Source organism: Numida meleagris, chromosome 14, assembly GCF_002078875.1.
Source record: "Numida meleagris isolate 19003 breed g44 Domestic line chromosome 14, NumMel1.0, whole genome shotgun sequence".
NCBI lineage: Eukaryota > Metazoa > Chordata > Aves > Galliformes > Numididae > Numida > Numida meleagris.
The window spans coordinates 1349291-1363374 of NC_034422.1; the positions used below are offsets into that span (position 1 = coordinate 1349291).

Below are 14084 nucleotides of genomic sequence, written 5' to 3' on the forward strand. Positions count from 1 at the left end.
AAGGAAGTGCTTCGGTCCTGAATCAGAACCCACAGGAATTCAGTAAGCGCTATTTCTGCTTATAGTAAAATCTTCAATATGTAATTTACATCTTGAATTCACCATGTCATCATTTCTTGATATTTAACTTAGTAACAGCTTCTGTAAAGTAGAGATTTTTATTACATAAATTATGGAAGTAGCAGGCTGGGGGTAGTGCAAGCAGCATAAATTCCCAAATCAATTCGAAATATGTCCCTGGTAGTAGTTGTTATTCCATGTAGGCGTGCTATTGATTACAGTCATAATGATCTCACTTCAGCTGCTGTCAATAACCCACCACTTGTATTGTCACCCTGAATTAAAGAACTACCAGGATAACAGTATGTGGAGAAGTTATACCTGCATGGTATGACCCAGCCTGTGGCACAAAGAAGCGGAACGCTGCCAGTTTAAGTTAGGATTCACATGTGACACTTCACTTGACATTACTTCAATAAAATAAAGTCAAATGGGATATTTATTCAGGCAGAAGAGATAGTCTTCAACATACAGGAAAATTCTTAAATTTAGAACCACTACGTATAGCAAACCTATGCTTTTCATACATCAGGACAACAACTGGGTACACTTACTGACATCCAAAACTGAATCAAAATGTTATGGGTAGCTGTTGTCATTTCACTGATCAACACATATGAAGCTTCTCTGCAGACTGTTGTCTGTTTATCTCTTTCCACTGTTTTTATTTGCATCTTAAAGTGACTGCCCTTTCTAACAGAAGAACCTAATTGACATCCCTAACATTACTGAAACCATCTCAGAGAGAGCCCACGCTTCATGAACCACATTTGAAGTCATTCTGCAATCCACTGTGCTCTGGGGAATCTCTGTAACCTTTGCTGTTCTACATACTATCAAATGATTACTACTTTTTAATTTAAAAACCTACAAACGTAAGTTGATCCAACATCATTACATACATTCAGCTCTCTCAGAAGCCAGGTAGTTAATCATCAGGCACCCAACCCAGAAGACACTGTGGACTGAGCATTGCTATACAGTCTCCTAGACATAGGAATAATCCAGACAAAACCTGGGTGAACACTTCCATCACCAACCTGAGAAGCAGTTACCTGGCATTTTATCACTACGTCAATTGAATGTAGCATGTTTACTATAATGGAGGAACTACACTTCAACACTTTGGATTCAGGGGTAGAAATTACACCACCAAAGCAGATGAAAAATAAGCAATAAATTACCGGCAAGAATAACTCTACTTTCATTAACTCCGCATTACAACAAAGGTAGCTCAATTTAGACTTTGTAACAGCAAGCAATTAAGATAACTTTTCTTCGGTATTAAAAGAAAAGCCATCACTGTCTTCATGACAGCAGAAATAAGAAAAAAATACATGCTTAGAAAATAACGTCACTAAGCCCAGACCCTGATTTCTCTGGCCAGTACTTCAAATTAAGCCACTGCTCCGCACGTGGAAGTCACTGCCACCAGACCTGTAAAAATCCTTGCAGGAACTGCTTCGCTAGGGAGTCAAAAAACATCCAGCTGAGAATGAGAGGTCTTGATATCAGTCCCCTGGGAAGCCCAGTGCAAAAGAAGGACAGACGCCTAGTTCTATACAGCCCAATTACTAAAGCCTGAAAGAAATAAGGTAAAGAAATACTTTGAGTTTACTATAACTATACAACGTCAGGTCTGGTCCCAAACTGATTTACTTACTTTTTCTCTCTCACTTGCAATGTTTAAGCTGTAACTTTTCAGTAATGTATTTCAGAAGACAGTAAATACTTCACAACTTTTAAATAAACTCTACATAGCTAAACAGTAATTGTTCCGGAGGAGAAAAACCTCTTGGCAAAGCACTAGACTTCAATCTCCCAATGGCTTATGACAGCAATAAGAAGGCAAACAAATTAAATAATACAGAAGAAACGGTGTAAGATACCTTGACAGCATCTTTTTCATCTTCAGCAAGCTTGAGATGTCATGTAAGCACTGAAGCAGCAAGGAGACAATACTGCCTAGATAGCAAAACCTCAATTACTCCCTGACCTACGAATCACAAGCTAATAGTAGCAGTGCCACCAGCGCACAGCCACACTGTAGCTCGGAAGCTACAGTGGAAGCCCAGCAACATGGAAACCCTGCTGCAGCTTCTGAAGTAAAACTCAAGTCCACAGAGATGCAGGAAAAGCACAATTAGAAATAACATCAAATGAAGTACGCACAGAAAATTTTGACACTATAGTCAAGAGCCTTATGGAACAAAGACTACAAACTGACCAAGAAAGCGGCCCCACTGTCTGTAGAGATAACAGACTGCACACAGGTCAGAAACACAGCAAGATTTTCCCAAGGCAATGTGAACTAATGAGTGAAGTAGCGTAGAACAAACTGTAACGTGTTCTTGGTGGATCTTAGTATCTTGTGATACCACCAGCATTATGACTAGAGTTAACTTCCTGTTGCAGACACCAAGATCCAAATCAGTCTGCTATAACCAATGACCACCAACGCTAACAACAAGATTTCTGCCACTGCCGTTCATAATCAGTAATTTCAGTAAAAAACAAAGACAAAAACACAGTACTGCCTCTAAGAAGTACTAAAGATATTCCATTTAGAAAGAACAACATTTACCTTTGATGAACATTTCCCTAATCAAACACCTTGTAATTATTTCCAAACCCTTCCAACACTGATTTCTCTACAGCCTCTGTGGAACAGCAGATGTCCTGCCCACAAAGAGCAGGTTCTCAGCAACATCAGGTGAAGTATTTGTGAGTACACCAATAGCAGTGCACAGAAAGCAGAACTGAACTCACCCAGCTGGTGAAGGGGCTCTCTGGCTGCACAGCACTCCTCAGAAAGCAGCCCAGGTCCAAGAGCTGCTCTCCCTGCAGCACCTGGCCCTTGTAAGACCCAGGCTGGCTCCACCCCTTCTGCTCAGGTGGGGAGCACAGGTGTGACCAATTTGCCTGAGCTCCCTGGGCCAGCCACCCCTTCACCAGGTGCTCAATCACTGGTTCAAGCCCCCACCTAACAGCTCCCCTACAGTAGTAACAGGGTTATTTCATGGTTCCATTTTTTCTAAGCGATTACGGCACACTCTAATTGCAGGGGTTTTTATCTGGAAGTGAACTAGTGTCTTAAAGAACGCTGAATTTTTAAGATGGGGGATTTCCTTTAATCACATCTACATGGAAAGAGGGGTAGATAATCTTCATGTTTTCCAAATGTTTCTTGTATCTAAATTAGAGGAAACATTGCTTATGCTAGAAATGGTTTCTTTCATGTGTCGAGACAATTTTGGAGATCTCCAAGATTGAGATGAATGCGAGAACCTGTCTAGCAGCATCCACACTACAAGAAACCTATCTTAATAGCCATTAAACAAGTGCTGGCACAAAACTACTTTACTGGGCTACCCAGCCTGGAATCTGTGATCTAACCACTATGACATTGGTCTTTCTAACTGCACTCAACATTCAAACTTACTTTTTTCATTGTAATTGATATCAGCTGATTGCAGAGGATTAAGACTCACCAAATCAGACTAATAGATCCTTCAAAGAGATATTCAGAGATGCAAAGCTGCACGTGTTCTGGTTCACAGGTCCATTCCTCAATGCATTATTCCTACTAAGCATTTGCTAGCTTGTGCAAGAAGTCTACACTTGAGAAAACACAGATTCAGGTACCTACAGAAGCACCCACTGATTCTGCTAAGTTAACTCCTCAGAGGTTTTGAAAAATATAATTAAGCAGATTCCTTCATATTCATTGTGGCCAACCTCCTAAAACCGACTTCAGATGGCTTTTATTTGCCGTGACATTTCCATCAATTTTATGTAGACTGGATGACAAAAATACAACTTCACAGCAAAATATAAGGGTGTAAGAACAGTACCGATTTTTGAAGAATTTGAATAAATAAATTAGTGAAAATAAATAAATGAAGTCATTTCAGGGGTATTATGGTGCCTCGCTTAGTTAAGAGTCCTAATTCTCTCAAAAAGGCTATTTGTTTCAATGGTGATATGCTCCCAGAAATGACAACTATTTTAGAATGTATTCAGCCATGTTCTCTGAAGGGATGAATAGTGTCTAGGCACGAGCTTTATTAACTAAATTGAAATGTTCTCTACAAGAGATTAAAGTATTTCATAATACCACCCATACACGTATTTCTAGTGGGTCTCTTGTACATTTTCTATTCCCAAGTTACTGACGTTCTAAAGAAGTGTGTATTTTGATAGGTAAAATGTCAGAGCATTCCAAAACACCATGGCAATCAATGAGTTTAATCAGGACTTTCAAATGCCATTTTGTTTGATGTAGCGTGTACAAATTAACGATGAATAATAGATGCTGTCCACTTACTATTAAATGATTCCATGTGTACATGCCAAAAATGCAGCTTCTTGAAAACGTGGCTGCGGTAAGCCTGGCTTCCAGCATTTCAAAAGATTGGCTATCACTTAATTGAGACGCCTATTCTTACAACACTGAAGGAAAAAAAAGAACCATAAAAAGAATTAGGCAACTTATTTGCCTTGCATACTATTTAAAATGAATACAATTTAAAATGACCCAAGCTAATGCAGAAGATGTAGACTTCTGGAACATCAATGCAGAGAAGCAGCAGTAGCCTTACACAGCGTTTTGGATCGCAAGGAAAGTAGGAGAAGCAGGCAGCAGCAAGAAGCACTAGCAGGGACAAAAAACTTTCACCACGGGTCGGCGGCTTTGTTTGTTTGATACAAATTAGCCAAGGGAAAACAAAAATATTTCATTAAATAAATGTTTACCAAGTTGCATGCATATCCTAAATGTTTTCATTATGGGAAGAACGTCTTTTCAAAAAAAAAAAAAAAGTGGGGATTTTAATCCTTAAAAATAAAAGAAGTAAAAAGAAATCCCCCGGTTTCAGGTGACTCATATCATGTCTAACTAACCTTTCTGAATCCAATAAATCCTTTTCCAATCCATACTGATCCAACTCTGAAGTTAGCCTTTTTCCTCTCTCTTCCATAGACACCAGCAAGAAAGTAAAAAATTTGACCTAACCTTTCACCTTTGATGATTACTCTGATGGCCATTAAGAAAAGAAACACATTCAGACTGGCCAAGATCCTGCCACACTTTGGTTTAAATGTAAAGACTACAGCTAAACGCAATCTCACACTTGGCTGCTTCAGCATTTGTTTACAATGCTTGTGTCAGGGCTCTGTACTCACGTAATAAAATATTCAGAGCAACAAATTATAAACCTGGTAGCACAAGAACTCTTAGAAGGTTTCCCTCACAATGCATCAATTCTGACAACAACAAGAGCCCACCAGAAACGCTGCAGAAATCATGTGCTGTATTGCATAAAACCAAATACGGAAGCTTAGTTTTATATAACTAACATGCGTGCAGATGGTCTTCATGGTAAGACACCTACTCTAAACTGTGGTTTGTACAAAATATGTTTGTGCAAAGTATATGGCAGGAATTTTGCCCTTTCTATGCAACATCCTAACTGAATATAATGGGAATGCGTCTCCCTTTGCAACTCTTACCAGTTTTTCCTATATTAAAGAACTGCTGGGACTAAATCCACTGCAGGGATTTTGAATGAACAGATGAAAATCAAAGAAGGTAAAAAAAAATTGTCATCAATCCTAGCTAAACACCAGGTCAAATCTGATAGCAGGTTACATTAATGGAATTCCAGTTACTCACATTGACGGCAACTATGGCAGAGAAAATAAAATCAAAGTCAACTTTGTATAGATCACATGTCAAATAAAATACATTCTAAGCACCTTTGGACAATACATGAGGATAAACTACACAGTGAAAGTATGCAGGGTAACGGCATTGTTCTTCCAAAGCTTGCACTCCTAATACATTCCTTTAGCCAAGCAAAGGGAAGATAAACCCATTTGCCTAATGGAGCATGTAATTTAAATATTTTAGACAAGCATTTACAGAGAGGTTGCTTAAAATAAATTTAACAGCCATCCATCCAAGCGGGCTGCATGATGAAAAGCATTGCATAGTTCACAACTTATTTTTTTGGTATAAACTCGGAGCTACGCAGCCCTTTCAGTGACTTCAGTCCCGGGGTACGTACTGCTTTACTGAATGTAACAAAGCATCTTTTCCTGAGCAGATTTAACACAAAGCCGCAGTTTTCTCTATTGCAGTCCCTAGTTACATTTCAAAATCCACCACAATTTCAGGTCTTAATGCTGCACCATGCAGTCTACCACAATTTTGTAAACAAAATATGTTGAAAATTACGGATACTTAAAGGAGTGGTGTGCTCAATGCAGACTGCAGCACTTCATCCACAGCAAGACACAATAAGCAATGTCAATATTCTGTCATTCAGAATCACGATTTTTACTATAAATATTCTCATTAATACAAACAGTGCTGTTATGAACGCAAACTTGCACCTGATACTACTAGCATCAAAGCAGGTCCTCACTTGACTTAAATTTATCAGCCAAGGATTTTATTACACGCTAAGAATCACAGGCTGTACTGTGACCTGCCTAAGGCACAGCAGTGCACAGTAAAAAGCAAAGGCTATGTAAGAACTACCCCTCCCACACACACAAACAAGTGCCTGCATCTAAAAAATAGAAGGATAACGACAGTCTACTACACGTATGCTTGAAGGGAGCATTTTAGAGTTGAGCTCAAGTTCTGCAAGCATTAGATCTTAATCACGCACGGCAGCGCTGCAGGGAAATGAAAGAAAGGAAAAAAGAGAAAGAAGGAAACCACCCAACTTTGGCTCTGAAGTTTGTGATGGATTTCACGTTCGCGAAGGAATAGGTTCGTTGTGTTTGGTCTTTGCCACAGAGTCATCTCGTACGCATGCCACAAACCACCCGAGCAATGACTTCCCTCCATGACAAGAGCTGCCCATCACGCCGCAGATTGCCACAGCGCCTGTTTGTTTAGGGGCTGCTCGGGTGCGTGGCCAGCAGATGCAATTTTAGCCATTCGTAAGCATCAACTCCTGCCCGCGTACCTCGCAATTAAGCGAGGAACGCCGCTAAGCCCGAAGCGCCAATCTTCGGCAAACAAAGGCGGCTGCTCGGCAACCGCGATGCAAAATCCTCCCCAAAGGCGCTGCACCGCCAAGGACCTCTCCCGGAGCCCCATCCATCGCCCAGCCCAGCCCAGCGATCCGCTCACCATCTCCTCCGCCTTCTCCCGCTTCTCCGCCTTCGGCTGATTTTCCTGGCTGCCGCCGACTTCGCGGTGTCGCCGGGAGGCGGGCGTACAGGGAAAAGGAAAAGAAACACAAACACCGCTCTTCAGCAGAGCGCTCGGCAGGAGCCGGGCAGCGCAGCAGCCCCCGCAGCGCCGGCCCCGCAGCGCAGCCCGCGCCCGCCCCGCGCGTTCCCCCGGGACCGCGGGCCTCGCCGCCTCCTCACCCGGCGCGGCGGCACGGGGCCGCCCCCCCCTTCTGTTCTGTCTACAAAGGGTAAAGGGACCATCTTTACCCCCGGGGGTGGAAGGGATCCTTAACCCTTTTCTCGCGTGTACCTCTGCCGTTAGTATTTTGGCTGCCGTGAGCGGCGCGGGGCGTTTCTCCAGCTCGCTGCCGCCGGGGCCGCTCCGCGCGCAGCTCCGAGGGCGGCGCTGACAGACGCGCGCCCTTCCGAAGCCGCATTGAAAATAAGCGACCGCCTGCGGAGCGCCTCCGGCCGCGGCCCCTCGCACGGGCCCCGGGCCGCGCCGGTGCCGTCCCTCAACTCTTTATTCTTTTAATCGGGGCATTATCGTTCCGCGACGTTCACACGCGGGGGGGAGGGAAGCGGAACCCCCCGCCCGCCCCGTGCGCGGCTCTGAGGGGGCGGCCCCGCGCTCGCGCTCCCGCCGCCGGCGCAGCCTCGCGCTGCCCCTCCGCAGCCGCCGCGCGAACCGGCGCGCGCCGCCCGCAGCCGCGAATTTTCCTATTGGCCGCTTCCTCCGCGCTCGCGCTCAGCAACCAAAATCTCATTGGCGCTGGCCGCTCGCCGGCCGGTCGCTCCAAACCGCGTTGGCCGACGGGGCCGTCCGTCCGAGCGGCGCGGCCCGCCCCCTCAGCGGGCGCGCGGGGCGGCTCGCGGCGGAGGGCGGGAGGCGGCGGAGCGGCCGCTGCGGAGCGGCGAGGGGCGCTCCCCCCCCGCGAGAGCGCGGCGCTGCGTGACGTCATCCGAGCGGCGCGCGGAGGGCCGAGCGGCGGAGCCTCGTGCCGGGGCGGCCGAGCGCTCCTTCCGCAGGCGGAGGCCGAGAGGCGCGTGCTGCGAGCTGGGATGCGCCGGGCGCTGCCCGCCCGTCGTCCCGTGGGCTTGTGGAATTCCATCGGACCGGGACGATTTAATGCCGCGTCGGGTGGTTCTGCCGGTAAATCCGTCACGTGAGCCGCCCGGTCAGCCGCCGAGCCGCTGCTACTAAAGATCACCACCTAGGGATGGAGATAGCGAACGGGGCCGGGGCGGAGCTGCTCACCGGAGCGCTGTGCCGCGGTCAGTGGTGTCTGACGAGATGCTAAAGCGCGCCCGATGCGATCTATGTAACGTACTGCAGCAGTTCCAAGGTAGAACAAAGTTTATAAGCAAGCATCAGAGCTGCTTCTCTTTTAGTTTTTGAGAGGAACTCGGGACAGCCGTGCGAGCTTTTCGCCAAGCTCGCGGCCTGCAGCTTCCCGAGGCCGTGTGCTGACGGCTCTGCCCTGGGTACCCGCAGCGCTGCGGACCTTGCAGCGCGACCAGCAGCGGGGCCGTGCTCGGAGCCCTCGGACAGCGTCTGAACGGGACATCGCGGCTGGGGTGTGGGGCAGAGAGCACGCACGGGGCACAGAAGGGGCCGGTGAGCATTCCCAAGCGCCCCTAGTCGGCAGTAGATCTTTATAATCCTGCGCAGGTCAGCGCTGTCATCTGCTGCTGGCAGCGCGGGACTGTGGGGCTGACGTGCTTAACGCCACGGGACCGAGGGCAAGGCTGACAGCTGACCCCAGGCGTCCTGCCTTCAGATGAGAGGTTTTGCCTCAACAGCCACATTGCATACTGACACGGCCCTAGAAGGTCTTTTCTTCCCATCAACATTTAATCTCTTGTGCATGCGGAGTTTATTGCTCTTAAAGAAGAGCAGTCACGGCGTTTCTGCTCTTCCCTTGGAAGCATTACCATAAAGAATTCTTAATTTACAACTTCCACTAGCTGCCCGTTGCCACCTGTGAAGGAGTCAGAAATAAGGCGGAGGGAAGGCGGGGGCACCTGCCCGCCAACAGCCCTCAGCGCCCGCCCTGAGCGGCGCAGGAGCCAGCCAATGGCAGCTCGAGAAGGAGAGGCGGGGGGACCCGCCCTCCAATAGCCCGCGGGGGGCGGGGCTCCCGCAGCCGATCGGGGCGGGTGTTGCTTTAAAGTCGCGGTGCTCCCGGAAGCGGCCTGGCCGGGATGTGGCGGCGTCCTCGGCGCGCGGTGGGTGAGTGCGGGGCTGCTCGTGGCTGTGCTCGCTCCGCGGCCTCGGGAGGTGCCTTCCCCCGGACCCGCTGCCCCACAGGGGCTGCCAGCGCTCCGGCGCAGGAGCCTGTTAGCCGTGGGCGTCCCTGCAGGGCCTGAGGGGCGCTTGGCTGAGTGGGATCGGGTTGGGGCTGTCGGGGGCCGCCCGCGCACGGCCGAGGCTCGGCTTGGTTGTAGTTATACGCGTTCCGGTGTTTCAGTTGTCACTGCAGTGAGTGTGCTGTCTGTTTTCTTAGTAAATGCTTGTTGATTTAAGTAAAGTGGCTAAAAAGTCAGCTAGTGGGTTTCTCTTGGTACAAACAGTGTGTACACTGAAGTAGATAGGCCAAGAGCAAGGGGGTACAGTGCTGCCTTCTGCAATGAAGACAGTCCTTTCGCCCTGGTATGGTTACCAGCCCTCCATTCTTCATGAATTGTCTTTGCACAGAGCAATCTGAGTGCTGGCACAACAACATCCACCTCTTCCTTCTCATCTTTATGTAATTTTCAGCCCCGCTGCCTGTGCTGTGAAGCAGCAGTGATGCTTTCCTGGTTGCAATAATAAAAAAAAAACTTCTTTTAAAAAGCAATCAAACATCTACTATTTTCAATGTCTCTTATAGTTTGGTATGAAAAATTCACTGTAATACTGAAAGAATATCCATCCATTTTTCCTCTTTCATGAGCTTTTGAGGAATATAGTGCTTAGTTTCCTGTAAACAAATTGAAAAGAAGCAGTAAGCCAGTTGTAGACTCTGACTGTGAGTTATTGTTGTGGTACGTTACCTGTCAGAATCAAGTGACTAATGATCTCCAGGCTGGCTTTTAGACTTGCCTCAAGAACAGTTCTGGATCAGTTGAGAGGCGTTTGAGATTGCTGTGGTAACTGACATGTTATTTATGATATCTCATTTGGGAAAACAAAATACATAACAAATCACTTCATTTTTCAAAGGCTGCTATAGGGAGATCTTAAGGGTAAAGTGGTTTTATGCCAAATTGTGAATTGATGGCTTCTAATCAACCAGATGATGGTAGAACTCTGAGCATACACAATCTATCACGATTTGGTCTCCTGTTATCTCCTCTAACTACTGCTTTCTCCTGGCAGATATCCACTCAGGCTTTTAGCAGAACGCTAGAGCTGGTAAAACAGCACGCTGTACTGTCTAACAGAGTACAGCAGCACAGAATAAGAATGGTCATTATTTCAATGCCACTTCCAAATCAGCAGTGACACTGGGAGCAGAATGCTTAATTATAGGATGTTTGTTGATTTTTGTCAAGCTGGTTTGTGTGTGTTAGGCGTAAGTTAGATAGCAGACTAGAAACAAAGAAACAGAGGAAATTGCTGCCGCTGTTTCATGCTTGAAAATTGTTGGCCCATTGACTAGGAATAATAAAACTAGCTGTTATGAAAGCCCAGTATTTGGAGGGCAGTTAAGTTTTTGCAGTGATTATAACACCTTCTTTTATGTCAGTATAGACTTGAAAGAATGACACGTGTGAAGGTACTTGATTAAATGTTTCTGTAATCACAGTGTCTTACTGCTTTGTCTGCTGCAACTAACAACAGCAGCAATTTCTTGTCTAAGCTTCATATCAGGTAAAACACTGATGAGGTAATTGGAATGATACAAAAAAAGAGTCAAGGTTAAGTAACTGAGATAGGAGTGTGCAGTAAGAATGCTAGTCACTGAAATTGTGTGTGCTTAGACAAGAATTTTTGAAGACTGCTTCTCTTGAAAGAGAAGTGACTTCAGAGACAAACGTCTCTCAATGCAGAGCAATGAGAAGTACACAGAGGTAATGTAGAACCATCTTTCTGCTCCATGTAATTTGTGCTATTAAATTGTTATTTCTTCAGAAACACATGACTTCTTATATTGCAGCATGAATAGTGAGTCTGCGGGCTATTGATTACTGTTATATCTTTATTGGAATAATGATTCTATAGGAAACTTTCTCTTGGAGTACATTTTATAATTTGTCAAAAGACTTTAAAAGTAGCAAAACACGAAGTTAATGTAATTCATAAAAGTCTAAGAATGGCTCTTCAGCTTCCATATTGTATTTGCTTGTTGTTTTGCCTGTTGATGACCAAAATATATTTAAAGCAGTTTTTCAGTAAGCGTGGATGTGAGCATTGCAGTCTGTAAGCTTGACCCTAGAGGCAAGGTTGTCTTCTTGTTATTTGCGGCATAATAGATGATCTGCGTTTTCTTCGTAGGCTGTTACAGAATGACCTTGCACTGAGCCTTTGTAGGAAAAACGAGACTTAATCATTCTTCAATGTGCATCATTCTATTCAAATTTGATCCCCGGCCGGTTTCAAAAAATGCATACAGGTAAAGATGGTTGAAAGACACCTGTTTCTGTAATTTTTCTATACAATTTCTTGTTGCTTATGTTTGAATTACAAACTCGAAAGTTAGTATTTGGTGTTCAGTTATACTTGTGTAGTGTCGAACTTAGATTTTCTCCATGGGAGTACTTGAAGGGTTCTCATAGAGTTGCTTATATAAGTTGTTTTGTACCTTTGTCAGAAGGCTCGGCCTCTGGTTCTGGGCCTCTTGATGGTGATCTGTCATGTGTGCAGGATGCATCCTTCATAAATTGTAATCTAGAGTTTCAAATTCCTGCCTTCTCTTCTAGCTTTAAAATTAAGGGGAATCATGTTTGATGGACCATCAATTGCTTAATTAATTTTAATTTTCTCGTTACTTTTTGTTAAGCAGACTCTTGCTCTCTGCCTCTGAAATAAATGATTCTGACAAACGTTGTGTCAGCAGTGAGTACTGGGCTGTGGTGTTCTTGGTGGCTGATCTTAATTTTATTTCTTTAATCAAATGTGTAAGTTCAGTCCCTTTTTAGTTCCTTAACACACCATAGCTAAATCTTTTTATTTATTTGGAAGAAAGTTGAAGTACTTTTTTTTTTCCTTTAGTTTTTACTATCAGTTCTTCACCTTTGTCTCTCCTGTCTGAAGAACATAAATATCAGCTGGAGATGTTGCCCCGTCTTCCCAGTTCTCTGAGCAGTATTTAGCTGTGAGACCTCTCTGTCCTGGTCTGCTGCAAGTGTATTTTTCCTGACAGCTCCTGTGTGTAACATTGTACTTGAGCTCTGTTTACTTCACACTGAGCTCAGGGAACACTTCTCCCAGCCCTCAGGGGGTTTCTCTGGCTGCAGGCCCTGTGGTATGTTTGTCCACCTCCAAAAAGATGTCTGCAATTAGCTTTTACTATCCGTTACTTCGTTGTTCTAATTAAAAGAAGGTCTGACCATTACAAGTGGAAAAGACAAACTGGATTTCTTTGGCCAAACTAAAGTATGTTCTCTGTAATGCTTGGGAGGATTTTCCATCCTGGAGACTTTGATTTCCAGAGCAGTATGTTTGGCCATTTTTTTGAGTGCCTATTTAGGTACTAGAAACAAATTTGTTCACATCTAGAATTATTGAAGGCAAGTGTCTGTTTGGAGTCTCAGGAAATGGGAACTGATATGCTTCAGCCAAGCGAAGGTAAAGATGTTTGTTTAAATGAGATCTGTAAATGAAGAATATTCAAGCAAGATCACAGAAACTTGATGAACCAATTGAAAGTCTATAACTCAAGGCCAGAACCAGGTGGAGGAGGAGAAATAATGCAGTACTGGGTGGTATGTTGTTGTGATGATTTGGCATTGGTAAGATAAAATATATGTACTCCGTGCTTTCCAAAAGAAGCTGTCTCTGAGCAAAATACAAAGTATCTGCACTACAGCAAGGATGATACTGAAATATTAGCCCCCTTTTCTTTCCAAATAGTTGGTTATAATTATTTCCATAGCTTATCTAAGGTGCAGCAGACCACTCATGGTCGCACTTCAGATCAGTATGTTGATGAAGAGATGAGTTTGCAAGAGAAGTCTCAAAACCTGTTCCCAAAAATGTCAGTACACTTGAATTCTGAGTAAAGAAGTAATGTTGAAATTGATTCTTCTATGCTGTTTCTTAGAAAAATAGAATGACAAGTGTATAGTCTAACTGCAGTCTACAGGAGCGAACTTGGCTTCTGCTGTGTGAGTGTAATTGATGTGCAGGTAGTAAGAGGAAGTTTTTGTTGTATCCCAAAATAATGGTTGAAAATAGACCAAGAAGGGTGGGGTCAAATGAAAACTTATCCGTGTGTTTGAAAATGGCAGGGCACCTGAATGGTGATTCTCAGCATAGAAGCATGGTAACTAACGCTTAGAGCTCAAGATATCCATTGCTACCACACCTGGGGCTTTCGAGGAAGATCTGGCCTTTCTCCTGTGCATCGTGTATACGAACTGCTTCATAAATAGCATGCTGAATTAGGTCTTCCAGATTGGCAGATGCCACTTAGGATCCCATTTCCAAATGTGGAGCAGAGGAAGCCAGACATAGTGGTGACAGAAAACATTCTGAGAGTTATTTCCTGCTAATGTGTTGTTAAGAACTATCTGGTTTAGATGGGTATACAAAGAGTGGCAAAACACTTCTAGTACAGGGTGACTGTGGAGTGAAATGTGCTTATTAATAAATAAGATATTTCATCTAGTAGCATTTCTCAGTTGCA

General features: G+C 44.8%; 2 protein-coding genes across 7 annotated transcripts in view; one reads left to right on the forward strand and one right to left on the reverse strand.

Moving 5' to 3' along the window:
• Window positions 1–7736, reverse strand: part of ARVCF (armadillo repeat gene deleted in velocardiofacial syndrome) — a 227007-nt gene extending 219271 nt beyond the window's left edge. For 2 of the 4 annotated variants that reach the window (XM_021413333.1, XM_021413326.1), the window contains exon 1: window positions 2830–2904. The gene's annotated coding sequence lies outside the window, so the exon portion shown is untranslated. Of the gene's footprint in view, window positions 1–2829; window positions 2905–7207; window positions 7267–7561 lie in introns of those variants that run through there. The other 2 variants (XM_021413325.1, XM_021413332.1) reach the window with 2 other exon arrangements.
• Window positions 9335–14084, forward strand: part of TANGO2 (transport and golgi organization 2 homolog) — a 15860-nt gene continuing 11110 nt past the window's right edge. The window contains exons 1-2 of one of the 3 annotated variants that reach the window (XM_021412806.1): window positions 9335–9484; window positions 11732–11849. In XM_021412806.1, the coding sequence (XP_021268481.1) occupies window positions 11794–11849 (56 nt within the window). In that variant the 5' untranslated portion in view covers window positions 9335–9484; window positions 11732–11793. Of the gene's footprint in view, window positions 9485–9519; window positions 9734–11731; window positions 11850–14084 lie in introns of those variants that run through there. The other 2 variants (XM_021412808.1, XM_021412809.1) reach the window with 2 other exon arrangements.